Source organism: Lynx canadensis, chromosome C1 (genome assembly GCF_007474595.2).
Source record: "Lynx canadensis isolate LIC74 chromosome C1, mLynCan4.pri.v2, whole genome shotgun sequence".
NCBI classification, from domain to species: domain Eukaryota; kingdom Metazoa; phylum Chordata; class Mammalia; order Carnivora; family Felidae; genus Lynx; species Lynx canadensis.
In genome coordinates, this window is record NC_044310.1 from 219,961,079 (window position 1) to 219,987,021 (window position 25,943).

Below are 25,943 nucleotides of genomic sequence, written 5' to 3' on the forward strand. Positions count from 1 at the left end.
CACATCTGGGGAAGCCTTGCCCCCTCACACCCCCACACCTCCCCCCACCAGGGGCGCCCCGCCCCCTCACCCTCCTTCACACTCACACACCCCTTGGGGGGGGCCGCCCCACCTCCTCACCCCCTGGCGGCCCCTCCCCCTCCCCTGGTGGCCCTGCCCCCTCACCTGCACCTGGGGTAGTCCCGCCCCCTCACCCCCACAGGGCGGCCCCGCCCCCTCACCTGGAAGAGCCTGGTCTTCAGGTACATGGTGCCGTAGCCCTCTCGGTAGCTGAGGTAAAACGTGCCAGTGAAGCTGGAGCCGTCGGGCCACTGGTAGGTGCCCAGCCCGTGGCGGTGGTCCCGGTAAAACTGCCCGCGGTACGACTGTGAAGAGCGCTCAGTGACAGGCTGTGTCCGAGAAGCTGCTCCTGGCCACCCCCCACCCCGGCCTTCCGGGAAGCCCCCCAGGTGGAGGCAGCCGGCCAGGCTGGCAGTGAGGCGGACCGCAGGGGCACCTGGCCACGGGGCCCCTTCAAGTTCGGGGGCCGAACGAGTCTATGAGAGACGTCACCGATGTCACACAGAGCAGGTTGCCAGGCGGTCGGGCCCCGGTGGCCCCTGTCGCCTGCCCCAGCTCCGGTAGGGAATCTGGAGAGTGCCGGAATGGCCACCACTGCGGAGCGACGCCTGGGTTTGGGCCGGAGCCCCGGCCCCGGCTCAGCTCCACGCCTGCCTGGGTTTATAGGCAGCAGGCTGGCGGGGCGGGGGGGGGGGCCACAGCCTCGGGCTCACCCGCGCGGCCCCACGTGTGACCCCAGGGGCAAGCTATGGGCCTGCGCGGGAACACTGGTGCGGCTACACTGAGCCACGGACGCCGGCCTCCGCTCGTGGCCCAAGCCCCACAAATGCCGGTGGCGGGTCTGTGCCGGCCGGCCTCCCTGCTGGGGCCTCAGGAGGGTCAAACAATGTGACGCCCGTTGCGAGCTCTTCCCACGCGAGCCAGCCGCAGGCCGGTCCTGCGATGCTCGGAGACGGCTCTGTAGGAACGGGACCCCAGGTGTGGCTGCTTTCGTGCCCTCCTCTGTCCTCTGGTAGCGGAGAGGACTCCCCGTGGGGCTGGTGGCTGACGGACCAGGCACCAGTGACCAGGTCTGTCCGACCAGACGACTCCCGACCCCCGGCCCCGGCCTCAATTTGGGTTTGGCCACAGGACCCATGCCCGGGGCCAGACCAGCGTCCCCAGAAGTGTCAGGCGTAGCTCCCACAGGCTCGCCGGATGGCGGAAGGTTAGTCTGGGCGCCAACACAGAGACGGGGAGAGAGGGGGCCCGACAAGGTCATCAGAGTCCCCGGACCAGCCAGGCCTCGGGCTGCAGAGCCCCGCTGATGGGCTTTCCCATCGTTAAGAGCCAACGAAGGCCCTTTCCAGCGCTGCCTGGGTTGAACGTGGGCTCCGCCAGCGCTTCTGAAGAGCCCACGCGGAGCAGAGGGGCACGAGGCCAGGGGCGGCCCGCTCCTGCCAACACTGCACCACTTTGTGGGGGAAAGCAGAGTCCACCCGACTCGAAAACAACTGTCTGTGTACGAGCGTCGGTCCGTACGCGGGAGAGAGGCTCTCTGTCCCCCCCCCCCCAGGAGAAAGCAGCACTGGGGGGGAGGCCCTTCCACAGCCACCCCATCCGTCCCCACCCCGGCACTCACACCACGAGCTGCGTCTGACCGGCCAGGGCTGATGTGCCCGGGCCATTAACGCGTGTAGGGTCACCGCTGGTGGGTGGCACACCCTCTCGTCCCCCTGGCCTCCTCTCCGGCCTGTGAGCTGTCTCGGCTGCACAAGCAGCTGCTCCGCCGACCCGGAGGTCCCGCCAGGCAGTAATGAGGCCGAGGCCCCGCCACCACACCCGTCCCCCGTGGTCTCCCTCACGGTGGAACCCGGGCTCCGCGGGACAGGCCGGCACGCCCAACCTCCCACAGCCACGAACGAGGGCACGGGACACCACGGCGTTGGGTAAAAGAAAGAAACTAGCCGAGGACTGGTTTCAGTGCCAGTCCCGGAGCCACGGGACTCAGCGCTTGAACCACCAGTGTCACGGTGGCTTGCACTCAACACAGGCTTCGGCCCGGCCTCCCGGTCACCTGAGGTCCGGAGGCTCGTCTGAGCTCGAGGTGCGTTCTGGGAGAGGGATCGGCGGGGGTGGGGGGAAGGTTCGCCCCTGCCTGCAGCTGCGCCTGCCCCCCCTGCCCCTGCCGCTCCCAGGCTCCGGCCCGAGACCCCGGTTGTCAGACCGCCCTGCTCTCCTCTGGCAAGCACACCATCCTCCACGCACTGACACACCCAGCCCCTGCTGCTCTTCTGAGCCTGGACCCCACTGGGCCTGGATCTGAACGAAAGTACCCTATGGGGCCGTCTCCCCAGCTTGCAGTAGAACCCACGCTCTGGAAATCTCCCCACCGGACAAGCAGGCAGCCGCGGCTACAGGTGTCGGCCGCGGTCGTGCCACAGGCCAGGCCGCTGTGCCCTCCCCCAGGCACCTGCGGAGCTCCCACAGGTCTCCAGGAGTCTCCACTGGGGTCCTGGACGCGGCCTACTGCGTGGGTCTGGAGCCTGCTCCCATCTCGTTGCTAAAAAGATCCTTCCCTTCTCTTTAACCCTAAATACGATGCAATTTCACCAACGTACATACAGCTCCATGCAGTAATTTGAAGTTTTTGAACAGTTGCCCAGAATGAGAATTTATCGTAAGTAACCCTTCCCAAGCCGCAGCCCGGGAACGCCCAGGCCAACTGCATGTGTGACCCTGGACATCTGTGAGAATGTTTCTCTCTGGAAGTTTCTGGAAGGTTTCTCTCTGGAAGGTAGAAAAGACACGAGCCCAGCACCCTTCCTGCCGGAGACGGGCAAGTCTGCCTCACACCCCTCTTAGAAGAAAAGAGACAGGGGCGCCTGGGTGGCGCAGTCGGTTAAGCGTCCGACTTCAGCCAGGTCACGATCTCGCGGTCCATGAGTTCGAGCCCCGCGTCAGGCTCTGGGCTGATGGCTCAGAGCCTGGAGCCTGTTTCCGATTCTGTGTCTCCCTCTCTCTCTGCCCCTCCCCCGTTCATGTTCTGTCTCTCTCTGTCCCAAAAATAAATAAACGTTGAAAAAAAAAAAAAATTAAAAAAAAAAAAAAAAAAAAAAAAAAAAAAAAAAAAAGAGACAGCCAGGCCCTGGCGGGGGACAGCCGCGGAAGCCACCTACCTCGCCCGTGGGCCAAGAGAATTCACCGTATCCCAGCTTCATGTCCAGCCCGAAGTCCCCTTGGTACACACAGCCGTCCTGCCACTCCTGCACGCCTCGGACCAGCTGGATGTAGGCCTCCTTCAAGTCCTGCTCCCTGGGGGGACCCTCGGACTCCTCTTCCTCCTCCGGGGCCTCTAGGATGTCCCTAGGAAGGTGAAGTGGGGGGGGGGGGCGGCGAGGAAGATCAATGCTGGAACCGGCCTGAGGGGGGGACCACGTGCAGAGAACACACACCATCTCGTCTCTTCCTCCCACAACCCCGAGGCAGACGCTCTTGCCACTCCCATTTTGCAGGGCGGGAGACTGAGGCACGGGCATGCAGTGACTGCCCAAGGTCACACAGGAAGTGTGCGACCCCGAGTCTCTAACACGGGTAAAGGGCTGCCGGTGCCCTGGAAGCTGATGGGTTCCAGCTCCAGCTGTTGGCGGGGCCGGCCTTGTGTCCACCAGCAGCCCAGAGCGCCGCGGCAGGGTCTTCCCCCTGGGGGCCGGCAGCCTGGCCCACAGCTGGGCAGGAGGCAGACACCTGGCAGGCACGCACGGACCAGTGGGCGGTCTGAACAAGGAGAGGGAGCTTTGGTCCAAGGGCAGCAGCAGCTGCCTACTAAGAGAGACCGCAGGGATGGGCGGGTGCACAGCAAGGGGCAGAAAATGTTCACGAGGGCGAGCTGGCTTCTTTTCTGCTCTTGCTAAGAGTACAAATCCTGACCTAAAGGGGGACCTACCCCCAGCCCCCGTCACACACACGGCCCCCCTCCCTGCCTCCCTCTCAACTTAAGGGCTCTCTGGGGATGCTGTATCTCGATGTCTGTGGTCTACAGACCTGTGCCACTGTCGGGCTGATGGTCTAGCTGGGCTGCTGAGAGCACGGGAACCCCCGGACCTTGAGCCCCCTCCACCAGCCAGCCCTCAAATGCCAGCCCTGAGTCACAGAGGCTTCACAAAGCTTTGCCCAAAGAAGGGATACGGCTGCTGTGAACACAAAAATCTCCATTTGCCACTTTGTTATGCATTTGAAGAAAGAAGCCAGGAAAAACAGATACATACATGCAACAATGAGAAAATCTGAGGGCTGCGCTTTGGTTTGTTTCTTCTTTGGCTTACCTGTGCTTATGGGTTGAATTGTGTTTCCCCCCAGCCCCCAACACACGCGCGCGCGCGCGCGCACACACACACACACACACACACACACACACACACTCCTACGTTAGAGCCTACATCCCAGGACTTTACCTGGGACTGCATTTACAGAGGTAACCAAGTTAAAGTGAGGTCATCAGTGGGGGCCTAGTCCAATGTGACTGTTGTACTATGACAAGGGAAAGAAGTTTGGACACAGAGGAACACACAGAGAGAAGATGATGTGTGGACACAGGGAGAAGACAGCCGTCTACAAGGCAAGGAGGGAGATCTGGAACAGATTCTCCCTCGCACCCTCAGAAGAAACCACCCTGCCCACACCTTGACCTTGGGCTCCAGCCTCCAGCCTGAAAGACAATACATCTCTATTGTTTAAGGCACCCTGTGGGTGGCACTTTGTCGCAGCCCCAGCAGACTAACACGCCACTTTTCTTGCTTTGCCACAGGGCACACATCCTACATGCTTAATTTAAAAATTAAAAAAAAAAAAAACCACTTTTTTTTGAATTATTAAGAGGAAAGGGTAATGGACTATAAAAACATGAACAAATGGAAAATTTCCTCAAAAAGCCGAAGGAAATGATTTTAAAGCAAAGCAAGAAAATTACCAACACAAGCAATCAGCCGTAAGGCCCACTGTTGAGTCATTGGAAATGCCCAGCTGGCTGGCCGGGTGAGCAGGGTGGCCATGAGGTTCTGCCACCAGGCAGGCTCCCTGTCCCCCTTGGGGCTCAGAGACCTTTCTCCTCTGTAAAACAGGGACTCTATCAGTCCGCCCAGGCTATTGCAAAGTCCCACAGGCAGGGAGCTCGAGCCACAAACATCCATTCTCACGGTTCTGGAGGGGGACACTAGACATCTAAGGGTGCCTGCAGACTCGGTTCCCAGACAAGGCCAGGCTCCTAGTTCATAGATGGCACCCGTGTCCTCATGTGGCAGAGAAAGAAAGTGTCGGCTTCTTCCTCTTCTTAGAAGGGCACTAATGTCATCATGGGGCCCCACAACTCTAAGCCTAATCACTCCCCAAAAGCCCCACCTCCAGGGCTGGGTGTGTCAGTGCGTGGAGGATGGTGTGCTTGCCAGAGAAGAGCAGGGCGGCCTGACAACCGGGGTCTCGGGCCGGAGCCTGGGGAGCAGCAGGGGCAGGGGGGACAGGGGCAGCGGGGGCAGGTGCAGCTGCAGGCAGGGCAGAGCTTCTGAGCCCCCCACCCCGGAACCTCCAGACCTCACGTGACGGTGACCGGGGCAGGGGCCAGGACGGCTAGGGCCCGAGCCTGCGCTGAGCCTGTGCAGGAGCACCAGTCAGCAGGACGTTGGGGGTTAGGGCTTCAACACGATTTCGGGAGTGCGAGTGGGGGAAGGGAGGCACAGTGCAGTCCACAACAGGGACAAGTACAACGGGACTACAGGGTGGCTTTCACAAGATGCCACGGTTAGGCCGGGAGGGCAGCCAGCCCCTGGCCCAGAGTAGGCCTGGGAGGTGTGGGCTCTCACTGTTAACACCATAGTGTGAAGCCGCCCAGCTTGGGAACCCTCGTGGCGAGGCTAGGCCAAGGCAGAGTGGCCTAGCTAGAAGGGAGTGCGGACATCTGGCCGGGGTGGGATGAGGGGGTGTTCCAGCTACCCCATGTTGTAATTTTCCTCAGTGGTTGCTGATACGACGCTCAGGTCTTCCTCTCTCTCCAGAGACTACTTTTTGAGGGTTAAAATAACTTTTAGGGGTTTTTAGCACCTGCCCCAACGCTGGATCCCAGCTAAGTCTGGTCCCCAGGGTGGGGCTGGGAACGCCCCCCCCCCCGTAGGAGGGCCCCCACACCTTTTGGTAGAGAGCATCTCCAGGGTCCCCAGGAAGTCAGTGGCAGCAGGCTGGCCGTCCCTCCCTGCCAGCTGATTTTCAGAGATGTCATCATCTGGGACTTTATAATACAAGGCTGAGGGACACCCACTTTCCATGCCTCTGGCCTTCGAACCTGAAAGCAAAGCCAGGGACCCACATCCGCCCTCAGAGCTCCTGGCGGCCCCGGGGACGTGCCCACAGCCCCACCCGCCTCAGAGAAACAAAGCCCCCCTGCCCTAACCCGGTCGATGCCCCCATCCTGTTGGAAACTCCACCAGCGTCCCTCCTGTGGGGGCAGGAACCACACATTAAGAGCCATCTGGGCCACCCTCCCACGACCTCCTAAGGGCCCTACGTTGGAGTCAATATTCCTCCCCGAACAGCAGGCGTCCCCTCCCCCCGGGTCTCTGAAGCCAGCCCGCGAGGGCGGCCGGACCAAGGGCAGGGAGACGGCCCTCACCCGACCTCACACAAGCACGTCGGCTCCCAAGTTTCCTGCCCGTCCCAGACGCGGGAGGACAGAGGGCCGGGCCCAGGGGGCGTCGGGACCACGCTCAGAGCCCCGGGGCACGCCCCTTCCCGTCTCACCGCGCTCCCGCCGGGATCCCGACTGCGCCCCTGCCGCGGGCCGCACCGAGGGTCGGAGAGCTCACACCTACTGCACCCGGTCCGCCCAGGGCGGCGGCCAGCGCAGCGCAGCCCCACTCGCAAGTCTCGTCCCGCTCCGCGCAGCGCCCGGAGCCCCAGAGCGTCGGGTTTCCCTGGAGACCTGCCCACCGCCCCAGCGCCGGACGCACTCTGCCTCCACCAATCCCCGCGCCCGGCCCCTCCCCAGACCACGCCCCGCCCCCGGGCGTCCTTGGCGGAACAGGGGGCGCCCCTCTGTGACCTCACAGGGCCCCCGCCTGCCCGCGGCCGCCGAGCCCCCCACGCCCCCCACGCCCCGGCGCTAGCGGGCCTTGTGCCTGAGCCCCGCGAGACGCGGGAACCCGGCCGCCTGTGTCCGCTACGGGCACCGACCTCCACGTCCAGCAGAGGCCGGTGAGCCGGCTCTGGGCCAAGGTCTCAGGGAGAGCGTGGGGAGAGCACTAAGCCCCCTACGCTCCCCCCCGCCCCCCGCACCCCGGGAAGAGAGCATGGTGGGGTGTGCCCGGGAGACACCTGCGGAAACCGAGGGACAATGGGGTTAATCGTCCACCGCCGCGCGCCAGGACGCAGTACAGCCAAGATCTCCTCAAGCTCTGCCGGACTCCAAAGCCGGTTTTTGGCGGTTCCGTGCAAGTTTGTGGAAGGCACGGAGCGGGAGCTCCTGGTCTGGTTGGGGACGAGTCGACAAAGGGGACTGAAGTCATGGAGAGAAAAAGGATGAGCTGTGGGGACCGAGGAGTCTCTAGGGAAGACTATGGAGAGAGGAGACCTGAAAAGGGTTTCAGGGGATGCGCAAGAGTTCTCCAAAGAGCAAAGCAAGCGCAGTCCAGGGAACTGCGCTAAATGTGCAGAGAGGCACAGTGGTGGGAAACAGCACAAGGACTTTCTGCAAAGGAAGCAACTGGGGCCTCTTGGAGAGAGGGCGGGGCTCTCTGCAGGCGCAGGGCCTGGGGTTCTCAACCCAGACTGCCCCTTAGAAAGAGGGGAAAGAGACATGCAAAGAAGCCTAGCCGCCCCCCCCCCCCGCCCCCAGTGGCTAGATTCAGGCTAAGGCTCTGGGGTGCTTCCCCCACCCCTCTATCTCCCAATTCCCCTTCTCCCTTCATATCCACCTTGGTTCCTGGATCCCCCCTCTCTTTACTTCTTACCCTTCACCTTCAGGTCCCCTCTCTCTGCCCTGCTCCCTCCAACTGCAGCCTGGGCATTAGAGCACAAACCAAACTGTCTTTAAAATTCCTGTTATGAAAAGAGAAAGAAGTGATCAACTTCAAAATATCCTACAAACTTATCAAACTGTACCATCTGTTGTAAGTTGAATGACATCCCCCCAAAAGATTAAATTTAAATCCCAACTCCGGGTACCGGTGAATGACCTTATATGGAAATAGGGTCTTTGCAAATAATCAAGAGGTCATACTGGATTAGGGTATTCGCTAAACCAGATGACTAGTGTCCTTATAAGGAGACAGAGGCTTGGGGGCACCTGGGTGGCGCAGTCGGTTAAGCGTCCGACTTCAGCCAGGTCACGATCTCGCGGTCCGTGAGTTCGAGCCCCGCGTCAGGCTCTGGGCTGATGGCTCAGAGCCTGGAGCCTGTTTCCGATTCTGTGTCTCCCTCTCTCTCTGCCCCTCCCCCGTTCATGCTCTGTCTCTCTCTGTCCCAAAAATAAATAATAAAAAAAAAAAAAAAAAAAGGAGACAGAGGCTTGGAAACCGCAAACCCAGGGAAAAATAAACTTGTTTTAGGCCATCTAGTTTGTGATACTCTGTTATAGATGAACCAAAATTGTGCCATGATTAATAAAACAAACCACAATATCAATGTATGCAGGGCTGCAGGACAGCTCTTCACTGCGGGACAGCTTTTCACCGAAACGGATCCCTGAAACACATCCCTGAATGACACTGGACATCAGAAAAACCTACTGGGGACGCCTGGGTGGCTCAGTCAGTTAAGTGTCTGACTTTGGCTCAGGTCATGATCTCCAGGCTGGTGGGATAGAGCCCCACGTCAGGCTCTGTGCTGACAGCTCAGCACCTGGAGCTGCTTCGGATTCTGCGTCTCCCTCTCTCTCTGCCCCTACATCGCTCGCACTCTGTCTCTCAGAAATAAACGTTTGAAACAATTGTTTAAAAGGGGGGAAAAACCTACGGAAGAAGTCTTCTTACATAGTAAATGTTGGGCAATAAATGATCTTAGTTTTTAAAAGTTACAGCGATGAACCAGAAGTTACTAAAAATAAAAAATAGAAGAAATGACGAAAAGGGCAGACAACTTTATTTCATACGAACCATGTTTTACAATTAAAGTGAAACTAAGATACAGAAATTACAAAGAGCAATTAGGAAGCAGGTAAAAAAGGAACATAGAGCTTTCTAAAAGGCACATCAGGCGGCAATGCAATCATGCGTAGTTACTAAGCGTAGTCGAGGCCAAGCAGCCTACCAACAAAACGACCGGGAGGCTACCGGACCGGACCCCAGTCCTGCGCACTACAGCACAGCTTGAGGAGAAGCCCACCTCCCGGAGCCCTGCTGCGGCCCTCCGGCCCTGCGGCCCCGGCCCGACCGGACCCGTTCTGGGGAGGTGCCCGCGTCTGTGAACCATACCCCCACCCCTCGCAGGGACAGGCGCCGCAGCGGTCGCAGCGTCGTGCGGTGTCGCAGGCCAGCTGACCGAAAACACCGCCCTCGCGCGAAGGATCGCAGCTCCTGAACCTCCGCGCCCCCCAGGGACCGCCCATTCATCCCAGAGTCCCGGCCCCGCCCACCCCACTGCGGCCAATCCCACTCGTCCTCCCAACCACGAGGCCAGCCAATGGCCGCCATCCCCACCCGCAGCCAATCGGGGAAGGAGCCCCGCTCCGGCCGGCCAATAGGGAGGCAGCCAAGGCCCTGCGGGCGGGTCCCCGGGAGCCCTTTAGGACCCGGGGGTGCCCGGCGGTCCGCCCGGCCGCCCAAACTAGATCCGCGGGCCGGGTGCCCGAGCGCCGGTTATGGACCCGGGAGGACCCGTCCGCTGCGGGGCCCCCGGGGCCGCCTCGCCCGCGCCGCCACCGTTGGCGCGCATCGCCCCGTCACTTTTCCTCGGGAGTGCGCGCACCGCGGCCGCGCCAGAGCTGCTGGAGCGCGCGGGCGTCAGCCTGTGCGTCAACGTCTCGCGTCAGCAGCCCGGCCCGAGCGCGCCCGGCGTGGCCGAGCTGCGCGTGCCCGTGTTCGACGACCCGGCCGAGGACCTGCTGACGCACCTGGAGCCCACCTGCGCCGCCATGGAGGCCGCGGTGCGCGCCGGCGGCGCCTGCCTAGTCTACTGCAAGAACGGCCGCAGCCGCTCGGCCGCCGTGTGCACCGCCTACCTCATGCGGCACCGCGGCCTCAGCCTGGCGCAGGCCTTCCAGGTGGGGCGGGGCTCCCAGGAGGGGCCCCAGGTGGGACGGGCCTCCCAGGTGGGGCGGGCCAGCCGGTGGGGCGGGCCTTCCAGGTGGGGCCTCGGGGAGGACGGACTTGCCGGGTGGGGCGGGCCTTCCAGGTGGGGCGGAGCTCCCAGCAGGGGCCCCGGGTGGGACGGACCTGCCGGTTGGGGCGGGCCTTCCAGGTGGGGCGGGCCAGCCGGTGGGGCGGGCCTTCCAGGTGGGGCCTCGGGGAGGACAGAGTTGCCGGGTGGGGCGGGCCTTCCAGGTGGGGCGGGGCTCCCAGGAGGGGCCCCGGGTGGGACGGACCTGCCCGGTGGGGCGGGCCTTCCAGGTGGGCCGGGCCTTCCAGGTGCGGCGGGCCTCTGGGCGTTAGAGGTGCGGAGCACCTTTGGCGCCGCGTTCAACCTAACCTTCTTGTTCTCAGGCGGTGAAGAGCGCCCGCCCGGTGGCCGAGCCCAACCCGGGTTTCTGGGCTCAGCTTCAGAAGTACGAGGAGGTCCTGCAGTCCCTGTCCTGCCCGCCCGGGGAGCCCTCGGGACCGTGCTCCCGAACGAGAGAAGAGCTCCAGAATGAGCCCTAGTCCTACAACCCTTGGAGATGACCCAGCGCCCAAAGCAGGGCGCATGGAGTTGAAGGTAGTTCAAGCGCTGCCTGGAGGATGATCTTCCTCCTCCCTTCCCCTCTTCCTCGTTGTCGTACAGAGTTTACATTTCACCTTAAATGCAGCTCTTGTGCCCTTTGATGGTACTGCAGGAGCGTATCCACTTAGGAAGGGACTGAGAGCATCCCTTCCTTAGGTTTATCAACAGGGCTTGGTCAGGAAAGTCAATACCACTTGAGAAATTTTAGGCAGGAAGGTATTTAATACAGAGAGCAAGGCCAGGGAGCCAAGGTCAGGAGATGGGAAGTACAGGAGTCCTGGAGACCCAGCCCCCCACCCCCGCCCTGACTGCCTGCCACCTGTTAAGGCCACAGGGGCTTTTCCCAAACCTCATGCTGGTCCCATCTTGGAATCCGGCACAGGACCCAGACTTGTAGTTTCTACCATACACAGGCCAGGATGTGAGGCTGCGTGACAGCCTAGCACGGGCACCCTTGGGGCTCTGGGCGCCTGTGCCCACCTCCTATCTTACAGCCTAACATCCTGCGGCCACCATCATCTCAAAGACACACTGGCCACCTGTGCATCTGAGTGTGTCGATTCCTCTTTTGGTTCAGACACCCCTCACCTGGTTCCTGTGGCCTAAAGACTGTAGAAAATGAATCACCATAGGGCGCCTGCATGACTTAGTTAAGCGTCTGACTCGTGGTTTCAGCTGAGGTCATGATCTCACAGCTTGTGAACTTGAGCCCCGTGTCAGGCTCTCTGCTGACAGTGTGGAGTCTGCTTGGGATTCTCTCTCTCCCTCTCTTTCTGCCCCTCCCCTGCTCACTCGCTCTTTCTCCTCGCTCAGGATAAATAAACTTAAAAAAAATTAATCACCATCAACACTCCTTAAATAGGAAAGGGAAAGAATAAAAAGGGGAAACTGGGTTATAATGCGAGTTACAAAGAATACAGTCCCTGGTAAATATACGCTACTGTATACATAATAAGGTAATTAATAAAATATCACAGTCAGTTTTTAACATTTCCTCTTGCCGCTAGTTACTTCATGTTCCCTTTCTCCTCAGCCAGCACCTCGCTGGTCCTAGTCTTTCCCGGTGAGATGACTCACGCCTTCATTCTGAAGGGCCCTGAGTGGCCCTGCTTGTGTTACTGCTGCGGCCGCCATCACCTACCACACGAGCGGGATTACCGGACGCATCAGGAGAACGTCCCGAGCTCAGTGTCCTCCTCCCGGCAAGACAGGATCAGTCCCTCCGCCCAGCAGAGCAACCCCTGATTTGCCCGCTGTGTCAGTGGCCCGGGGAGCCTGCAACAGCCAGCCGGTGTCCCAGCGCGCCATCCAGGGGAACGTGCGTGTCCCTGGTGGAAACATGCTACCTGGGAACGTAACCCCTGACTCAGCAGAGCCCAAAGCTGTCCGATGGGAAGCTCACGCCGGGAGGCATGGAGATGGTTGTGAAAGCGACTCCCTCCCCACCCCGCTTACACCTGCACCTGAGCTCTGACCCCCTGCGTTGGCCCCGGCTCAGCGCATACACCACACCTGGCAGCTGGCGCCCAGCCCCTCTCCACGCGGCTCTGCAGCTCCCTGCAGCCAAGCCGCTTTCCACCACCTTTATAAAGGGCTTGCCTGCTGCCGTGACTCCCTCCAAGCGCCTCGCACCTCGTGTCGCCTTCCCGTCAACCCCTTGCCGTGAGGAAGCTGTCGCCACGTCTCCGCTTGGCAGGTGAGCTGAGCAGTTCGCCAGGACCTGCGCCCAGCTTCTTAGCCACCGTGTCCATGGCACTTGTGATGGGACCCCCCCACGTCCATGTACCTCTCATGGGACACCCCCTGGCGGGCTGCCCTGGCTCCAGGTACCAAAGGTGCAAGAGCTGGGCCAGATTGAAAGACCTCTGTGGGTCCCGTCAGTGTTTTATCCCACCAGCTCTGTTTGAGAACCATCTCACTGCGGCTCTTGGCAGAGGTCAGCGCTCCCGAGGACCTCCGCCTGCCTGCACATCCGCCTGGCAGGAGAGGCCGGGGACCTGCTCCCCTCCCTAGCATGCCACACTTGAACGGTGGTGCCCATCCTTGAGCATTAGGCTTGGAAGGCTGGGGCACAGGCAGGGCGTCAACTGCTTCAGCCCACCCGGGCCAGCCAGGACTTGATCACCAGAAAACTAAAGTATGAAAGTTCCTGTGGGAGAAGCCTCAGCCTCTGATGGCCCCAACTTCTACCTTCCTCTCCCTGGAGGCAGGGCAAGGAGAGAGAGCGGAGAGCTGCCTCCTGCTGCAGGGGAAGGGAAGGAGGACAGCCAGATGGGCTACAGGGAAGGGCCGTGGGGCCGTGCTGAAGGCTCTGTCCCCTGAAGGGCAGAGACAGGGTGGAGGGTGGGGACAGCGACAGCATCCCCATCTGTGGGCCTCACGGTCAGGAGGGGAATACTACTGCATAACGCATGTGTCTGCTCTAAAACTGGCTTGTGTTGGTTCCTGACATGAATAGGGGGTAGCAGGTGCCCCCACTCTGGGAGGAGAGGTGGTAACCTCTCCTCCCTCCACCCTGTGTGCAGAACTCACCTTGGGGAGATGCCCAGGGCCCTCCAGCAGGGAAGGGATGAGATGTAACCGCTGCTCCCCCAAGTCCAGGGGACCAGGAGGGCAAGAAGCCCCTGATGGCTTCTGAGGGCACAGATGGTTGGTCGACCCGCCTGAGGGGGGGCTGGGGCAGGCTAGTGTGGGCACCCATGTGCAGTCCTGATGATGTCCTTCCAGCCCCGACCGACTGGCCTGGGGGAAGGGGCTCTGAGAAGCTCATAAAACTGGGAGTGCCATCTAAAACCCTCTGCCCTTGGCACTTTGGGGCCACTGCCACCTGGGCGGGAACTGGGCCACCTGAACTTGGTGAGGACCAATCAGACCCCCGCTCTCCTCTCTCGAGTCTCAGACATAGGACTGACCTCCTCCTTCAGGTGGCTGTGTGAGCCCCGGGGCTCCTGGTGAGTTTGAGCCAGGTGCCCCAACAGGGAGGTTGTGTTACCCCTGCTAAGAGGACACATGGGGACCCGAGGACCCATGGGAAAATTAAAGCAACGTCTCAGTGCGCATGCTCCACATCAGCGAACATGGGCCTCCTTCCCAGCCGACCATCCTTCCCCATCCCTCCCCCCCCCCCCCCCCAGGGAGGACGGTGGGCACCGTCACATGGGTTACAGATGGGGACAGAGTCCAGAAGGGTTAAATATCACTCGGGGATGATGCCTTGGTCAGGAGCAACTTCCGTCCCACACCACAACTGAGCAGAGAAAAGAGGTGTGTGAAGTTCCTGGATGCCCTCCCGGGCCCAAAAGCCCCTTCTCCCCAAAGATCTGAATTCTTACATTCAGAGGGTGGCCCCTCACATTCCAAGGCTTCAAGATCCGCCTGATGTTTGCTCACTGGGCATCCGCACCTCCTCACTGGGCTGCAGCCCTCCCCTCTGGATCCAGGCCGCGGGACAGGACCCTGCAAGGTGGCATGGGGGCAGACCAGATCCCTGTTAGCGCCCCAACACCACCTCCTAAACAACAGTCTCGTCTCCGGGGCCCTGCCGGCCCTCTAGGCAGCACCGTCCAACGGAACGAACATCTACTCCATCCAGTACGGTTGCCATTAGCCACACGCTACCCTACACACACTGGTTGGAGACCTCGAGCTATGGCTAGTGCCACGGAGGAATAAGCTTAACATTTTGGCTAAATCTGAACAGCCACATGCGGCTACTGCTACCTTATATGACGGCACAGTCCTAAGGCCCCCAGGCTCCGCAACACGGACTACTGGCCTCGCGATGGAGGGGGCGCGGGGGGAGGGGTGCGTACACTTCCAGGCTTCGCACAAGCAGAGACCGCGCTAAGCAGCCACCACCCCTAGGAACCTGGCTCACAGCAGCCCTGAGAAGCCGGGAGAGAAGCGCACAGGGCTTGGGATGCCGCTTGGGATGCCAAGGGTACACCCAGGCCCCTGTGCGCCCCGGTCCCCCAGTGCACAACACCCCCCTCCCCGGCTTGCTGGCCCGCCCCGCACCTAGTACCCATCCCCGCGCACGGTGTCCCCGGGCTCCCCCGCATACAGCTCTCCCGGCTCCCCAGCCCCGCCTCGCGCACGGCGTCCCAACCCCTCACGCGTTGCCCCCCGGACCTGCACCCGGCGTCCCCGGCTCCCAGAGCCTCCGGCTCCCCGGCCCGGCCCCCGGAGGAGCGCCCCGGACCTCCGGTCCCCCTCGGCGCCCAGCTCCCTCGGCCGCCCCGCCCCGGTCCCGTGCGCACGGCGTCCCCGGCTCCCCGGGCCCGGCCCCGCGCACAGCGCCCCCGGCGGCGGCCGAGCGGAGCCCGAGCGGGGCGGTGCACGGCACGGGGCCGGGCCGGGCGGCTCCCGGCGCGACTTCCTGTTGTGCCCGCGCCCCGCCGCCACCACCACCGCCGCCGCCGCCGCCGCCGCCCGCCGCCGCCGCCCGGCGCCCCTCGCCCGCTCCCGGCGGCCCGCCGCGGCCGCCGCCCATGGATTTCACCTAGCGCGGGCGGCTATGGCGGCGCAGTGCTGCTGCTGCAAGGCGCCCGGCGCCGAGGCCGCGCCCGCCCGCCCGCCGCCGGAGCCGCCGCCCGCCCTGGACGTGGCCTCGGCCTCCAGCGCGCAGCTCTTCCGCCTCCGCCACCTGCAGCTGGGCCTGGAGCTGCGGCCCGAGGCGCGCGAGCTGGCCGGCTGCCTGGTGCTCGAGCTGTGCGCGCTGCGGCCCGCGCCCCGCGCGCTCGTGCTCGACGCGCACCCGGCCCTGCGCCTGCACTCGGCCGCCTTCCGCCGCGCCCCCGCCGCCGCCGCCGCCGCCGAGCCGCCCTGCGCCTTCGCCTTCGCCGCAGCCGGGCCCGGGCCCGCGCCGCCGCCCCCGCTGCCCGCCTTCCCCGAGGCGCCCGGCGCCGAGCCCGACTGCTGCCCGCTGGCCTTCAGGGTGGACCCGTTCACCGACTACGGCTCCTCGCTCACCGTCACGCTGCCGCCCGAGCTGCAGGCGCACCAGCCCTTCCAGGTCATCCTGCGCTACACCTCGACCGACGCCCCCGCCGTGAGTCCGCCGGGGCTGTGGGCTGGTCTCAGGGCCGTCTCTGGGCGGCCTCTCCCCGCGCTGCCAGGTTAGAGGGCGTTAACCCGGGCTCTGCGCCTGGGGCACCTGCAGCGAGGGCACCTGCAGGGGTCCGTGGCCTCTGGCCTAGCACTGCTCCCCCTGGCCCTGGGGCCCCGTTCAGGTGCCCTCAGTGATTCCGAGTCTTAGGAGACTTGGGCTGAGCGAGAGCCCTGGTGCCGGCCCGGCGGGGGCAGGGGACTGCATGCCACCAAGGGAGGCCTCTCCCTTCAGTTGTGCAGAGATGGTCCCTGCTTGGGGACGAGGGCCGCCTCTGGTGGGTACAAGCCAAGCCATACATCTGCCGGAGCTTGGCACCGGGGCAGGCCAGTGGGTGGTGTCGGACGTGGAAGGGCCTCCGTGGGACCTGTGTCTTCAGAGGACTCGGAGGCACCTGATGTGTTCTCTGGAGGTGGCATGAGGGACAGGCCTGCCAGAGCGGAGACAGAGAGGGCCGGGTTGGCTCTGGTGCCCTGGGCCCCCCTGCGCGAGGATTGGTGGATGCTGCAGCCGGGTGGCCCCACAGGCACTTACTTACGGAGGCTCTGCCGGGCTCTGGGCCCGGGACGCCCACCGGCCCGAAGGCTCTGCCGAGAAGCCTGGGTGGCGCAGGTGGGGCGCTGTGTCTGCGGCACCCCTGCTCCGGGGTGAGGTTTCCAGGAAGGAGCAGGTCTTTCGTTCCCGCGGCACGCGGTTGGTTCCCTGGGTCCCCATGTGGACAACACACGCGTGACACCCCGCTCCCCCGTGTACACCACACGCACGCGGCTCTGGGAGGCCCTGAGAGGTTCCGTCTGTCACTGCCCGCAGCTTGCAAAGGGACAGGTGGCGTAGGCATCAGGCCAGGAGCCACCAAGGTGACGTCAGGATGGGAAGAGCCCGGACCAGACGCACACCTGTGGGCTTCCTGCCCGATTCCTGGGGGCCCTGAGCAGGCCCCGCCCCCACCTCCTCCCCGGAGCCCCCACCAGTGTGCTGGCCCCCCCGCTGCCTGCTCAGCTAGGCTGGGGCTCTGACAGGTGGCAGACACGCTCCCAGCATGCAGGGAGAACGAAGGTGTGCTTCTCCCTGAACTTGTTCTGTGAGCTTGGAACCCTCGTGTCTGGTCCACTCAAGGCCATGAGTAGCAGAATGGTGGGGCCCGGACCCTCAGCAGGCTGCCAGCAAGAGTGGCCGTTGTCCCTGGGCTTTCTATGGGTGCTTGGAGCAGGGAGGGGCGCCATGGTCCCCACACAGACTGCGCAGCTGTGGGTGGGGTGACAGGGGCCTGGCACGTGAGCCGGATCGCTTGCAGAGCACACAGGGTTTGGCGTCTGACCTCAGGCACCCACTGTCCTGCGTGAAGGCCACAGGGCTCGGGGACCGTGCACACAGTCCCCTTCTCTTCCTGGCTTGTTCTAGGACTCAGGCTTAAATCCCTAAACCCATCCCTGTGCCAGCTGAGGCTGTCGCTTCCTGGGAGGCCCTGCCCGTGGGTCCCCCCACCTCCAGAGTCAGTTTAGGGTGCTGCAGACTCTGGGATGTCTCTTGCGTCCCATTCCTGAATCCCACCCACCCTGTCAAGGACAGCTTTCTTCCTGCACTGTGATGTCTAGAGGCGTCACCAGCCCATCTGCAACTGTGCCTCTGCCCCTGGGACCTGGTGGCTCACCTCTGGGGCAGGGTCCCGCCTGCCTGGGGGTCTGCCCCAGCCCCCCCACTCCCAGGGAGGACTGTGGACCCCACTGGCCTCTGCTAGGCTAAGGGGAGACCAGTGCGGGGTGCGCCCTCTCTGGCTGGGCCCACGAGTGGACGTGAGGAGTGGGAAATGGGGGTGGGGGTGGGGGGCTGAGCTGGGCGGAGCCTGAGGAGGACCACAGGAGGGGGAGGAGTCAGTGGAAGGGGAGGCTGTGGTGGTGTGAGAGGGGAAAAAAGGTTGAAGGGGGTCTGGGGGACCTTGGGAGCCCGTCCCCAGCGCGGGCCAAGGACCACCGGTCACACCATCCACTGCAGAGTCTCCTTAAAAAAAATTTTTTTTTTTTTCAACGTTTATTTATTTTTGGGACAGAGAGAGACAGAGCACGAACGGGGGAGGGGCAGAGAGAGAGGGAGACACAGAATCGGAAACAGGCTCCAGGCTCCGAGCCGTCAGCCCAGAGCCCGACGCGGGGCTCGAACTCACGGACCGCGAGATCGTGACCTGGCTGAAGTCGGACGCTTAACCGACTGCGCCACCCAGGCGCCCCATCTTTTTTTCTTTTTTTTTTAAAAAAACCTTTTCTTTATTTTTTTTTGAGACAGAGAGAGCACGAGGGGGTGGGAGGGGGGGGGACGGGGAGGAGCAGAGAGAGAGTTGGACAGAGGATCTGAAGCAGGCTCCGAGCTGACAGGCTGACTGCCCCAAGCCTGATGCGGGGCTCGAACTCACCAACTGTGAGATCGTGACCTGGCTGAAGTCGGACGTTTAACCGACTGTGCCACCCAGGCGCCCCTGCAGAGTCTCCTTAATGCAGATTCCTGGGTCCTGGCCCCAGAAAGCTCTGGGGTGGGGCCTGGGAGCCTGCAGTGTTGAACAGGCTCCACAGACAGGCCTTGTGCACGTCGAGGGTCAGCAGAAAAAGAAGATGCCACCACGGGCTGCCCATAGTGAGGGGACAGAGACAGAGCAGCCAGAGGGAAGTTTTAAAGACACCTGTGAACACTGGCCAGCGTCTGGCCGGGGCCGGGTAGGCAGCCCTGCCGGGTCCAGGGATCCACTTGGGTCTGGGGTCTGTGGTCTGCGGGGAAGGGAGGCCCCCCTGGATCTGGTGTCCACCGCTTCTGTGATTTAAGCATGAAACCCCGTCAATGGCCGGCCAGCGGCCGCGGTGGCCCGCAGCTGTGGACTCCACCAAGCCATCACTTGCAGAGGCTGTGGGGGGTTGGGGTCCTTTCATAACCGCCCTGGGGGGACCCTTGTGCGCTTGGGTGCTGCAGCGGACGAGGAACAACCCAGTTTGCTTCAGTGATCGTGTGCTGACAGAGGGGAGCGTGTGAAGAACAGATTCAGGGGCCGCGCACGTGCACCAGCGGCCCTCCTCGGGGCCACTCCTGTCCCGCCCGTCCTCTCCTGGCCCGGAGCCCGTCCCCCCATGGGGTCCCTCCCGGCGAGGATAACCGCATTCCCAGGGGCGGCCCTGGGCTCAGGAGTTCCCTCCCAGTGTGTGGCTCATCGGGAAGCTCTGGTTTCCCCCCATTTGCACCTTCTTGGCTCCCTTTGCCCGCTGCCGGCCTGTGAGAATCTGGGCGTGCTTCAGACTGGGCGTCAGTTTCCCTCTGGAAGCTGGGAGGAGGAGCAGGGGCCAGGAGGCTCAATTCCCTGGGCTGGCTCCTGGATGCACGGCCTCCTGCTGGCTCTGGTGACGTAGTAGAGGCCGTGCTCTGGGTCAGCTGACCTGCCTGCCGGAGGCGCAGGCAAGCGACAGTGACCAGCAGTGGCTGTTGGCTCTGGATGAGCCCAATGGGACCATCTCCCCCCACCCCCCAGGCCCTCACTGTCTTCCTCTCTGGCCGCCGTCCCCAGAGGCCCAGGGCCGAGAAGCCTGAGTGGGACCACCGGTCAAGGGCCACTTCCCCGAGGCCCTGCTCTCCCCAGGAAACCTGCCCAGCTTCCCGGAAATAAGGCGTGGTTGGCAGAGGTGTCCCGGCCACCTGTCCACGTGATGCTTTCCGCGGGACAGGGACCCTCGCGCCTCGCCGGGGAGAGGGGCCGCGGCCCACTGTGACGGGGAGGGTGGCGCTGATGCCCTGCCCGCTGCCCGCCTGCAGATCTGGTGGCTGGACCCCGAGCTGACCTACGGCAACGCCAAGCCCTTCGTCTTCACCCAGGGCCACTCGGTATGCAACCGCTCCTTCTTCCCCTGCTTCGACACGCCCGCCGTCAAGTGCACCTACTCGGCCGTCGTCAAGGTCAGCGTCCACCAGCCTGGCCCACCTCCTCGCCACCCTCCGAGAGGGAGCCCCAGCGCAGGGCGGCGGTGGGGGGGCAGCCTGACCGGGGTGCCCAGCGTAGCGTGGGAGGAGCCGCCCCTGGGAGGAGAGGTGCCCGTCAGGGGGGCGGGGCTCCCCACCCCGGACACGGGATTCCCTGACCCACCTTGTGGACCCGCCATTGAAGACATGGGTTACCCTGACAGGGGGCGTGGGATTTCCCATCACGGACGTGGGGCGCCCTGCGGGGGGATGCGGGGTTCCCCATCAAGGACATGGGGTGCCCTGATGGGTGGGGCCTCCTCGCACGCAGGCCCCGTCGGGGGTGCAGGTGCTGATGAGTGCCACGCAGAGCACGTACGTGGAGGAGGAGGGCGTCTACCGCTTTCACATGGAGCACCCTGTGCCCGCCTACCTCGTGGCCCTGGTGGCCGGGGACCTCCAGCCGGCAGACATCGGGCCTAGGTAGGGCCACCGCTGCCTGCAGCAGCTGCTGCTGCCTGGGGCCCAGGCTGGGGGGAAATCCCACCGTGGGCTGGACACGAGGCCTGCGTCCGTGGCTGCCCTGCCGAGGACCCCCACACCGTGGTTCCCACTGCTTCGCACTGCCAGGCTCCTCCTACCCCACCCTCCCCCGGCCCCGGCCAGAAGCCGGGGCTCTCCCCCTCCTTAGTGTCCTCCTGCTGGGGCCGCACCAGAGCCCGACACACCCTCGAGCCTGGGTGGGTTATCTGGCCCCAGCAACAAGGGGCACCGAGCCACCCCCTTGGCGTGTGGCTCGGCCGCTGCCGCGGGAAGGGCCTGCGTGGCGGCCCTCCGGTGAGGTGGGGTGGCGGGCAGCGGGCTGACTGCTCTCGGAGGCGTGGGTGGTATTTGAGCCCAGAAGGAGAGGGAAGGCCTGCGGGCGAGTGGGGTGGGGGCCGCCCGGCCTCTGCCCACCCTCTCCGCCCTGTATTAGGAGCCGCGTGTGGGCCGAGCCGTGCCTCCTGCCCACGGCTACCAGCAAGCTGTCGGGCGCCGTGGAGCAGTGGCTGAGCGCAGCCGAGCGGCTGTATGGGCCGTACATGTGGGGCAGGTATGTCGCGGGGCGCCCGGGAGCCCGGTGGGCTACGCGGCGGGCGGGTCAGAGGGCAAGTCCTGCCTTCCCGAGGGGCAAATGAGGGCCTACGGGGAGGGTCCCCCGTCTGATGTCCGGGGGAGGAAGGCCCCCCGGGCCTCTCACGGTCGCTCGCCCGCCCTCCCGCCCGGGGCAGGTACGACATTGTCTTCCTGCCGCCCTCCTTCCCCATCGTGGCCATGGAGAACCCCTGCCTCACCTTCATCATCTCCTCCATCCTGGAGAGTGACGAGTTCCTGGTCATCGACGTCATCCACGAGGTGGCCCACAGCTGGTTCGGCAACGCCGTCACCAACGCCACGTGGGAGGAGATGTGGTTGAGTGAGGGCCTGGCCACCTACGCCCAGCGCCGCATCACCACTGAGACCTATGGTACTGCCGCCGGCTGGCTGCGGGAAGGGTGGGGGGACGGTAGGAGCCCCACACGGCCAGGCCGGGGCCAGGGCCGTCCTGGGTGCTGTGCAAGGGTCTGAGAGCCCAGCCCGGCCCCTGGGGTGCGCGGTCCCCTGCCGCGTGCGTGTCTCGCCCCCCACGAGGCTCAGGGCGGGGAGCGGCCTCGAACCTGCCCGGGTGCTCAGGCTGGCCCTGCCCCCTCCCACCTCCACTGCCCTCCTGTCCCCGTCCAGGGGCTGCCTTCACCTGTCTGGAGACGGCCTTCCGCCTGGATGCCCTGCACAGGCAGATGAAGCTCCTCGGAGAGGACAGCCCGGTCAGCAAGCTGCAGGTCAAGCTGGAGCCAGGTACCCACTGCTGCCAGGCCCTGCTCCCGCCAGGTACCCGCTCCCGCCAGGTACCCGCTCCCGCCAAGTACCCGCTCCCGCCAGGTACCCATCCCACCAGGTACCCACTCCCGCTAGGTACCCGCTCCCGCCAGGCACCCGCTCTCACCAGGTGCTCCCGCCAGGCCCTGCCCCGGGCCCTGCAGACGTCGCCCCGAAGGGCCTCACCACCCCTTGCTTCCTCTGGCTGTGGCGTCTCTGGCTGGATCCCCACAAAGGCCAGGCTGGGTGCCCCCGGCCCTAGGAAGGCCTCCCCTAGGCTCCCTCAGCCTGCCGCCGCCTCTCACGGGCTCTGAGCGCTGGCCGCCATGATGTGCGGGCCCTCGGTTTCCTCCAAGGCCCCGCGGGCAGGGCAGGCCCCATCGGCGTGCGCCCAGGGCTCTGGGGACGTGAGGGACAGGAGCTGTGAGCCCTTCCTGCTCCGCAGCGCCCGACCACCCCGGCCCCCTTTGCCACCAGACGTGGGAGGGCCCGGACACCGCCCAGAGCCAGGGCTGTTCCCCTTGCAGGAGTGAATCCCAGCCACCTGATGAACCTGTTTACGTACGAGAAGGGCTACTGCTTCGTGTACTACCTGTCCCAGCTGTGTGGAGACCCCCAGCGCTTTGACGACTTTCTCCGAGTGAGCAGCCCTCTCCCCGGGACAGGCCCTGCCCTCCACCCGCCCTGAGCCCCTCCCCAGCTCCCGGGGCTGCTTTCTGTCCTGGAGGGCGGCGTGGAGTCCAGGGGGGCCTGACGGCAGCGGTGCAGGGCACCGCCTCCTCCCTCTGGCTCCTCCCGGTCTCGGCCACTCGGCAAGGTCCACGTGGCCACACGGGTGCCTCTGCGCCCACCCCTGCGTTGGTGGAGGCTGGTGCGCCCCGCCCGCAGCCTTCCTGAGCCCTGCCCCACCTGCGCAGGCCTACGTGGAGAAGTACAAGTTCACCAGCGTGGTAGCCCAGGACCTGCTGGACTCCTTCCTGAGCTTCTTCCCAGAGCTGAAGGAGCAAAGTGTGGACTGCCGGGCAGGTGAGGCCACCGCCGGCCACATGCCCGCGTCCGGCTAGCCTTCAGCCCACCAGGGGCGCAGCGGGTGTGAGCGGGGGCGGGGGCGGGGAGGCTCTGCTGCAAAGGATGCCGCTCCTGCCTGGAGAAAGGCCCCCCCTTGGGTTCGTCCGCCCCCCCGTCGGCCAACCCTGGCTGGATGGCACGGTCCTCAGGTTGGGACCCCGTGGGTGCAGAGAGGACAGTGTGTTTCCCAGCCTCGTGGGGCCCAGGCGGCTTCCCTGAGGAGGTAGCCCTTAGGTCAAGCAGGCTGAAAAGTAGGCACCGTGTGCAAAAGGCCTGGGGCATGATTGGCTGGGCCGAGGGAGGTTTGCCTCAGAGCTGCCTGAGGCCAGCTGGCCCACCTGTGCCTTACCCACAGAGGTGTCTCTGGGGCTCTGAGGGCTTGGGGCCAAAGGAGAGACTGGAGGTGTCGGAGGTCTAGGGAGAGCCAAGATTTGCTAGGGAGCAATGAAGCGTGGCTGGGAGGCGTGGGCAGCGTGGCTTGGTTTCGGAAGGATTAATAAAAGCACCGAGGGCCTTTGGGGGTGGGGAACAGCAGCACGTGTGCCCCCCCCCCAGCTGCCCCAGGCTTTAAAGCAGGTCGCCGCCCCACCCCCTGCTCCCCCGCCCCTCCCCCCCACACCCCGGGCACTGAGGTTGGGTTTAAAGTGCCTCGCTGCTTTGTACCCATGAGAAGCGTGGCGGGGTAGGGGCCCTCAGCCACCAGCTTCAGTCTTCAGGCCTCCCTGCGCTGCTTCACAGGAGCCCTTCCTGCAGCTCCAGGTGGCAGGCGCCAGAGCGGACCCTGGCCTCCCCTAACTGCCCCTGCCCTGGGGCTCCCTGGGACAGTCACACCCGGGCACGCTCTGAGAGTCCGGGGTCGCCGGGGCAAGCTGGCTTCGGGTGGGGACCCCAGGACGGCATCTCTCCGGCAGGGCTGGAGTTCGAGCGCTGGCTCAACGCCACGGGCCCCCCACTGGCCGAGCCGGACCTGTCCCAGGGCTCCAGCCTGACCCGGCCCGTGGAGGCCCTCTTCCAGCTGTGGACCGCGGAGCCTCTGGACCAGGCGGCCGCCTCTGCCAGTGCCATCGACATCTCCAAGTGGAGGACCTTCCAGACAGCGCTCTTCCTGGACCGGCTCCTGGATGGGTCCCCGCTGCCCCAGGGTAGGTCCTGTGGCCGCCAGGGTGGCTGGGGCGGAGTGTGCCTGCCCGGCCCTGACCTGCGTGTGGCCCGGCAGAGGTGGTGATGCGCCTGTCCAAGTGCTACTCGTCCCTGCTGGACTCCATGAACGCCGAGATCCGTATCCGCTGGCTGCAGATCGTCGTCCGCAACGACTACTACCCCGACCTCCACCGGGTCCGGCGGTTCCTCGAGAGCCAGGTATGGCCTCCCGCACCAGGCCCCGCCCCCACGGCTTCACCCAGCAGGCCGGGCGTCCGGGAGGATGGACGGTGTCCGGGAGGAGGTGGGAGACGCGCGGCGTCTGGGTTGGCACTGGGGACACACACCAGATGGGAGGGGAGGCCGTGTCCTCCAGAGGTCAAAGCCGGGAGTAGAGTCTGGAGGTCGAGGCATACCGGGTCCTGCGCCTGCGGGCAGTCCAGCCCCCGGACCGTGGCCCCAGGGGTACCCGAGGGTCCCGGGCTCCAGCCTCCCCGCCCCGCACACCTGTCCCCCTTCACTGCCCCTGGACCCGAGCTCCCCGGAGACGAGGCCTCTGCGGAAGGCCCGCAGCGGTGGGGGCTGAGAGGCCTCCGGCAGTGTGACCGCAGGCCGGGGTGGCTGGGCTGGCAGGCTGGGCCAGGGAAGGGCCGGGGCCACAGTGTGCCGACCTCCCCAGATGTCCCGCATGTACACCATCCCGCTGTACGAGGACCTCTGCACCGGCGCCCTCAAGTCCTTCGCCCTGGAGGTGTTCTACCAGACCCAGGGCCGGCTTCACCCCAACCTGCGCAGGACCATCCAGCAGATCCTGTCCCAGGGCCTGGGCCCTGGCGCCGAGCCCAGCGCGGAACAAGGCGGTGCCGGAGCAGACTCGGAGGTGGACCCAGAAGCACCGGCCCTGCTGCTCGGGGACGAGGCCCCCGGTGCCGCCATTTCTCTCAGGGACGTCAACGTGTCTGCCTAGCCCTGACCTCCCAGACACCACGATTGTGCCTTCTGTAGCCCCGGGCCCGCCGTGACTGCGCCTCGCCTCTGGCCGTGAGCTCCCTCCTGCGGGCTCTGCCAGGGACCTCCTCACGGCCGGCGAGGCCCGTGGACCTGGCCCCCCAGCTCTCTTGCACTGCAGGCCCGGAGAGGCCAGCACACGCCATGCCTGTCTCAACACTGACCGCCGGGCACTGCCCCCGGGGTGACAGCCCCGCAGTCCCACGGCGACTGCCACACTGTGCCTTACGTCCGCCGGGAAGCCCGGGCCGCGCCGTCCTCACGGCGGGCCTCCTGCCCACGGAGTCCCGCACCCCGCTGCTGGGGTCGGCAGCCTCAGCCGGCCCCTGGCAGAGGACAAGGACACAGACATGCCCTTAGTGTAAGGCCAGGGGACACTGAGGAGAGGGTGGACCTCCCTGGGAAGGGGTCCCCAGAAAGCCTTAGCCCCTCAGGGAACACGGGGTCCCGGGCCCCAGGACAGTCTGTCTCGCGGCTGTAACACCCCACAGGGAAGAGGGCAGGTGGTGCTGGTGCTGGTACTCTTTCCCACCGTGCGGGAGAGGCCTGGGGGCCCTGCAGCCGGGTCACCGTGATCGTCCCATTAAACCTCCACTCTGCAAACAGCCCCCCCGGCCTGTTCGTCCCAGCTCGTCTTCCGCGTGCACCTGGCCACCCTGGCCTGTGCTCGGGCAGGGGGCTGCTGATGGGGCGGAAGGGGCTTCCTTTGCACTCCAGCCACTCCTGGCTCTGCCCTCAGAGGCCCCAGATCCTGCCCTGCAGCCTGGGGTTCTGAGGACCAGCAGCAGGCCAGCCCCGCCCTCCCCGCCCAGGCCCTCGAACACCAAAGCGGAGGAGGCCACTTGTCACCACCCCC

At 64.6% G+C, this 25,943-nt stretch overlaps 3 protein-coding genes across 9 annotated transcripts in view; 2 read left to right on the forward strand and 1 right to left on the reverse strand.

Annotated features, from left to right (window-relative positions):
* Nucleotides 1–6,941, reverse strand: part of ANKMY1 (ankyrin repeat and MYND domain containing 1) — a 43,273-nt gene extending 36,332 nt beyond the window's left edge. For all 6 annotated transcript variants that reach the window (XR_003970672.2, XM_030323974.2, XM_030323977.2 and 3 more), the window contains exons 1-4: nucleotides 6,826–6,941; nucleotides 6,217–6,370; nucleotides 3,219–3,405; nucleotides 222–365 (exon numbers count right to left, since the gene is read on the reverse strand). Coding sequence is in view for 5 of the 6 variants with exons in the window: in XM_030323974.2 (XP_030179834.1) it covers nucleotides 222–365; nucleotides 3,219–3,405; nucleotides 6,217–6,353 (468 nt within the window). In the remaining variant the exon portion in view is untranslated. The remainder of the gene's footprint in view (nucleotides 1–221; nucleotides 366–3,218; nucleotides 3,406–6,216; nucleotides 6,371–6,825) is intronic.
* A 2,882-nt stretch (nucleotides 6,942–9,823) lies between these two features.
* On the forward strand, nucleotides 9,824–13,363 carry DUSP28 (dual specificity phosphatase 28). 2 transcript variants are annotated; one of them, XR_003970673.1, is made up of 3 exons: nucleotides 9,824–10,282; nucleotides 10,722–10,932; nucleotides 11,972–13,363. XR_003970673.1 is itself a non-coding variant. In XM_030323981.1 (2 exons), exons 1-2 carry the CDS (start codon nucleotides 9,881–9,883, stop codon nucleotides 10,875–10,877), a joined length of 558 nt encoding a protein of 185 aa, XP_030179841.1. In that variant the 5' UTR covers nucleotides 9,824–9,880; the 3' UTR covers nucleotides 10,878–11,249. The 2 variants fall into 2 exon arrangements, 1 of the variants encoding a protein (XP_030179841.1); XM_030323981.1 differs by lacking the exon at nucleotides 11,972–13,363 and having other exon boundaries at nucleotides 10,722–11,249.
* Nucleotides 13,364–15,400: 2,037 nt separating this feature from the next.
* Nucleotides 15,401–25,695, forward strand: RNPEPL1 (arginyl aminopeptidase like 1). Its single transcript, XM_030323978.1, has 11 exons — nucleotides 15,401–15,988; nucleotides 19,832–19,972; nucleotides 20,307–20,458; nucleotides 20,952–21,068; nucleotides 21,247–21,482; nucleotides 21,737–21,850; nucleotides 22,399–22,511; nucleotides 22,789–22,897; nucleotides 23,851–24,081; nucleotides 24,156–24,298; nucleotides 24,759–25,695. Exons 1-11 carry the CDS (start codon nucleotides 15,455–15,457, stop codon nucleotides 25,044–25,046), a joined length of 2,178 nt encoding a protein of 725 aa, XP_030179838.1. The 5' UTR covers nucleotides 15,401–15,454; the 3' UTR covers nucleotides 25,047–25,695.
* Nucleotides 25,696–25,943: the final 248 nt, after the last annotated feature.

Bases quoted from the DNA above. Each gene is read 5' to 3' on its own strand.
- DUSP28 (XM_030323981.1), top strand. From the start codon at position 9,881: ATGGACCCGGGAGGACCCGTCCGCTGCGGGGCCCCCGGGGCCGCCTCG. The intron at 10,283-10,721 runs GTGGGGCGGGGC...TCTTGTTCTCAG, and splicing joins GCCTGGCGCAGGCCTTCCAG to GCGGTGAAGAGCGCCCGCCC.
- RNPEPL1 (XM_030323978.1), top strand. From the start codon at position 15,455: ATGGCGGCGCAGTGCTGCTGCTGCAAGGCGCCCGGCGCCGAGGCCGCG. The intron at 21,069-21,246 runs GTATGTCGCGGG...CGCCCGGGGCAG, and splicing joins GGGCCGTACATGTGGGGCAG to GTACGACATTGTCTTCCTGC. The intron at 21,483-21,736 runs GTACTGCCGCCG...GTCCCCGTCCAG, and splicing joins CATCACCACTGAGACCTATG to GGGCTGCCTTCACCTGTCTG.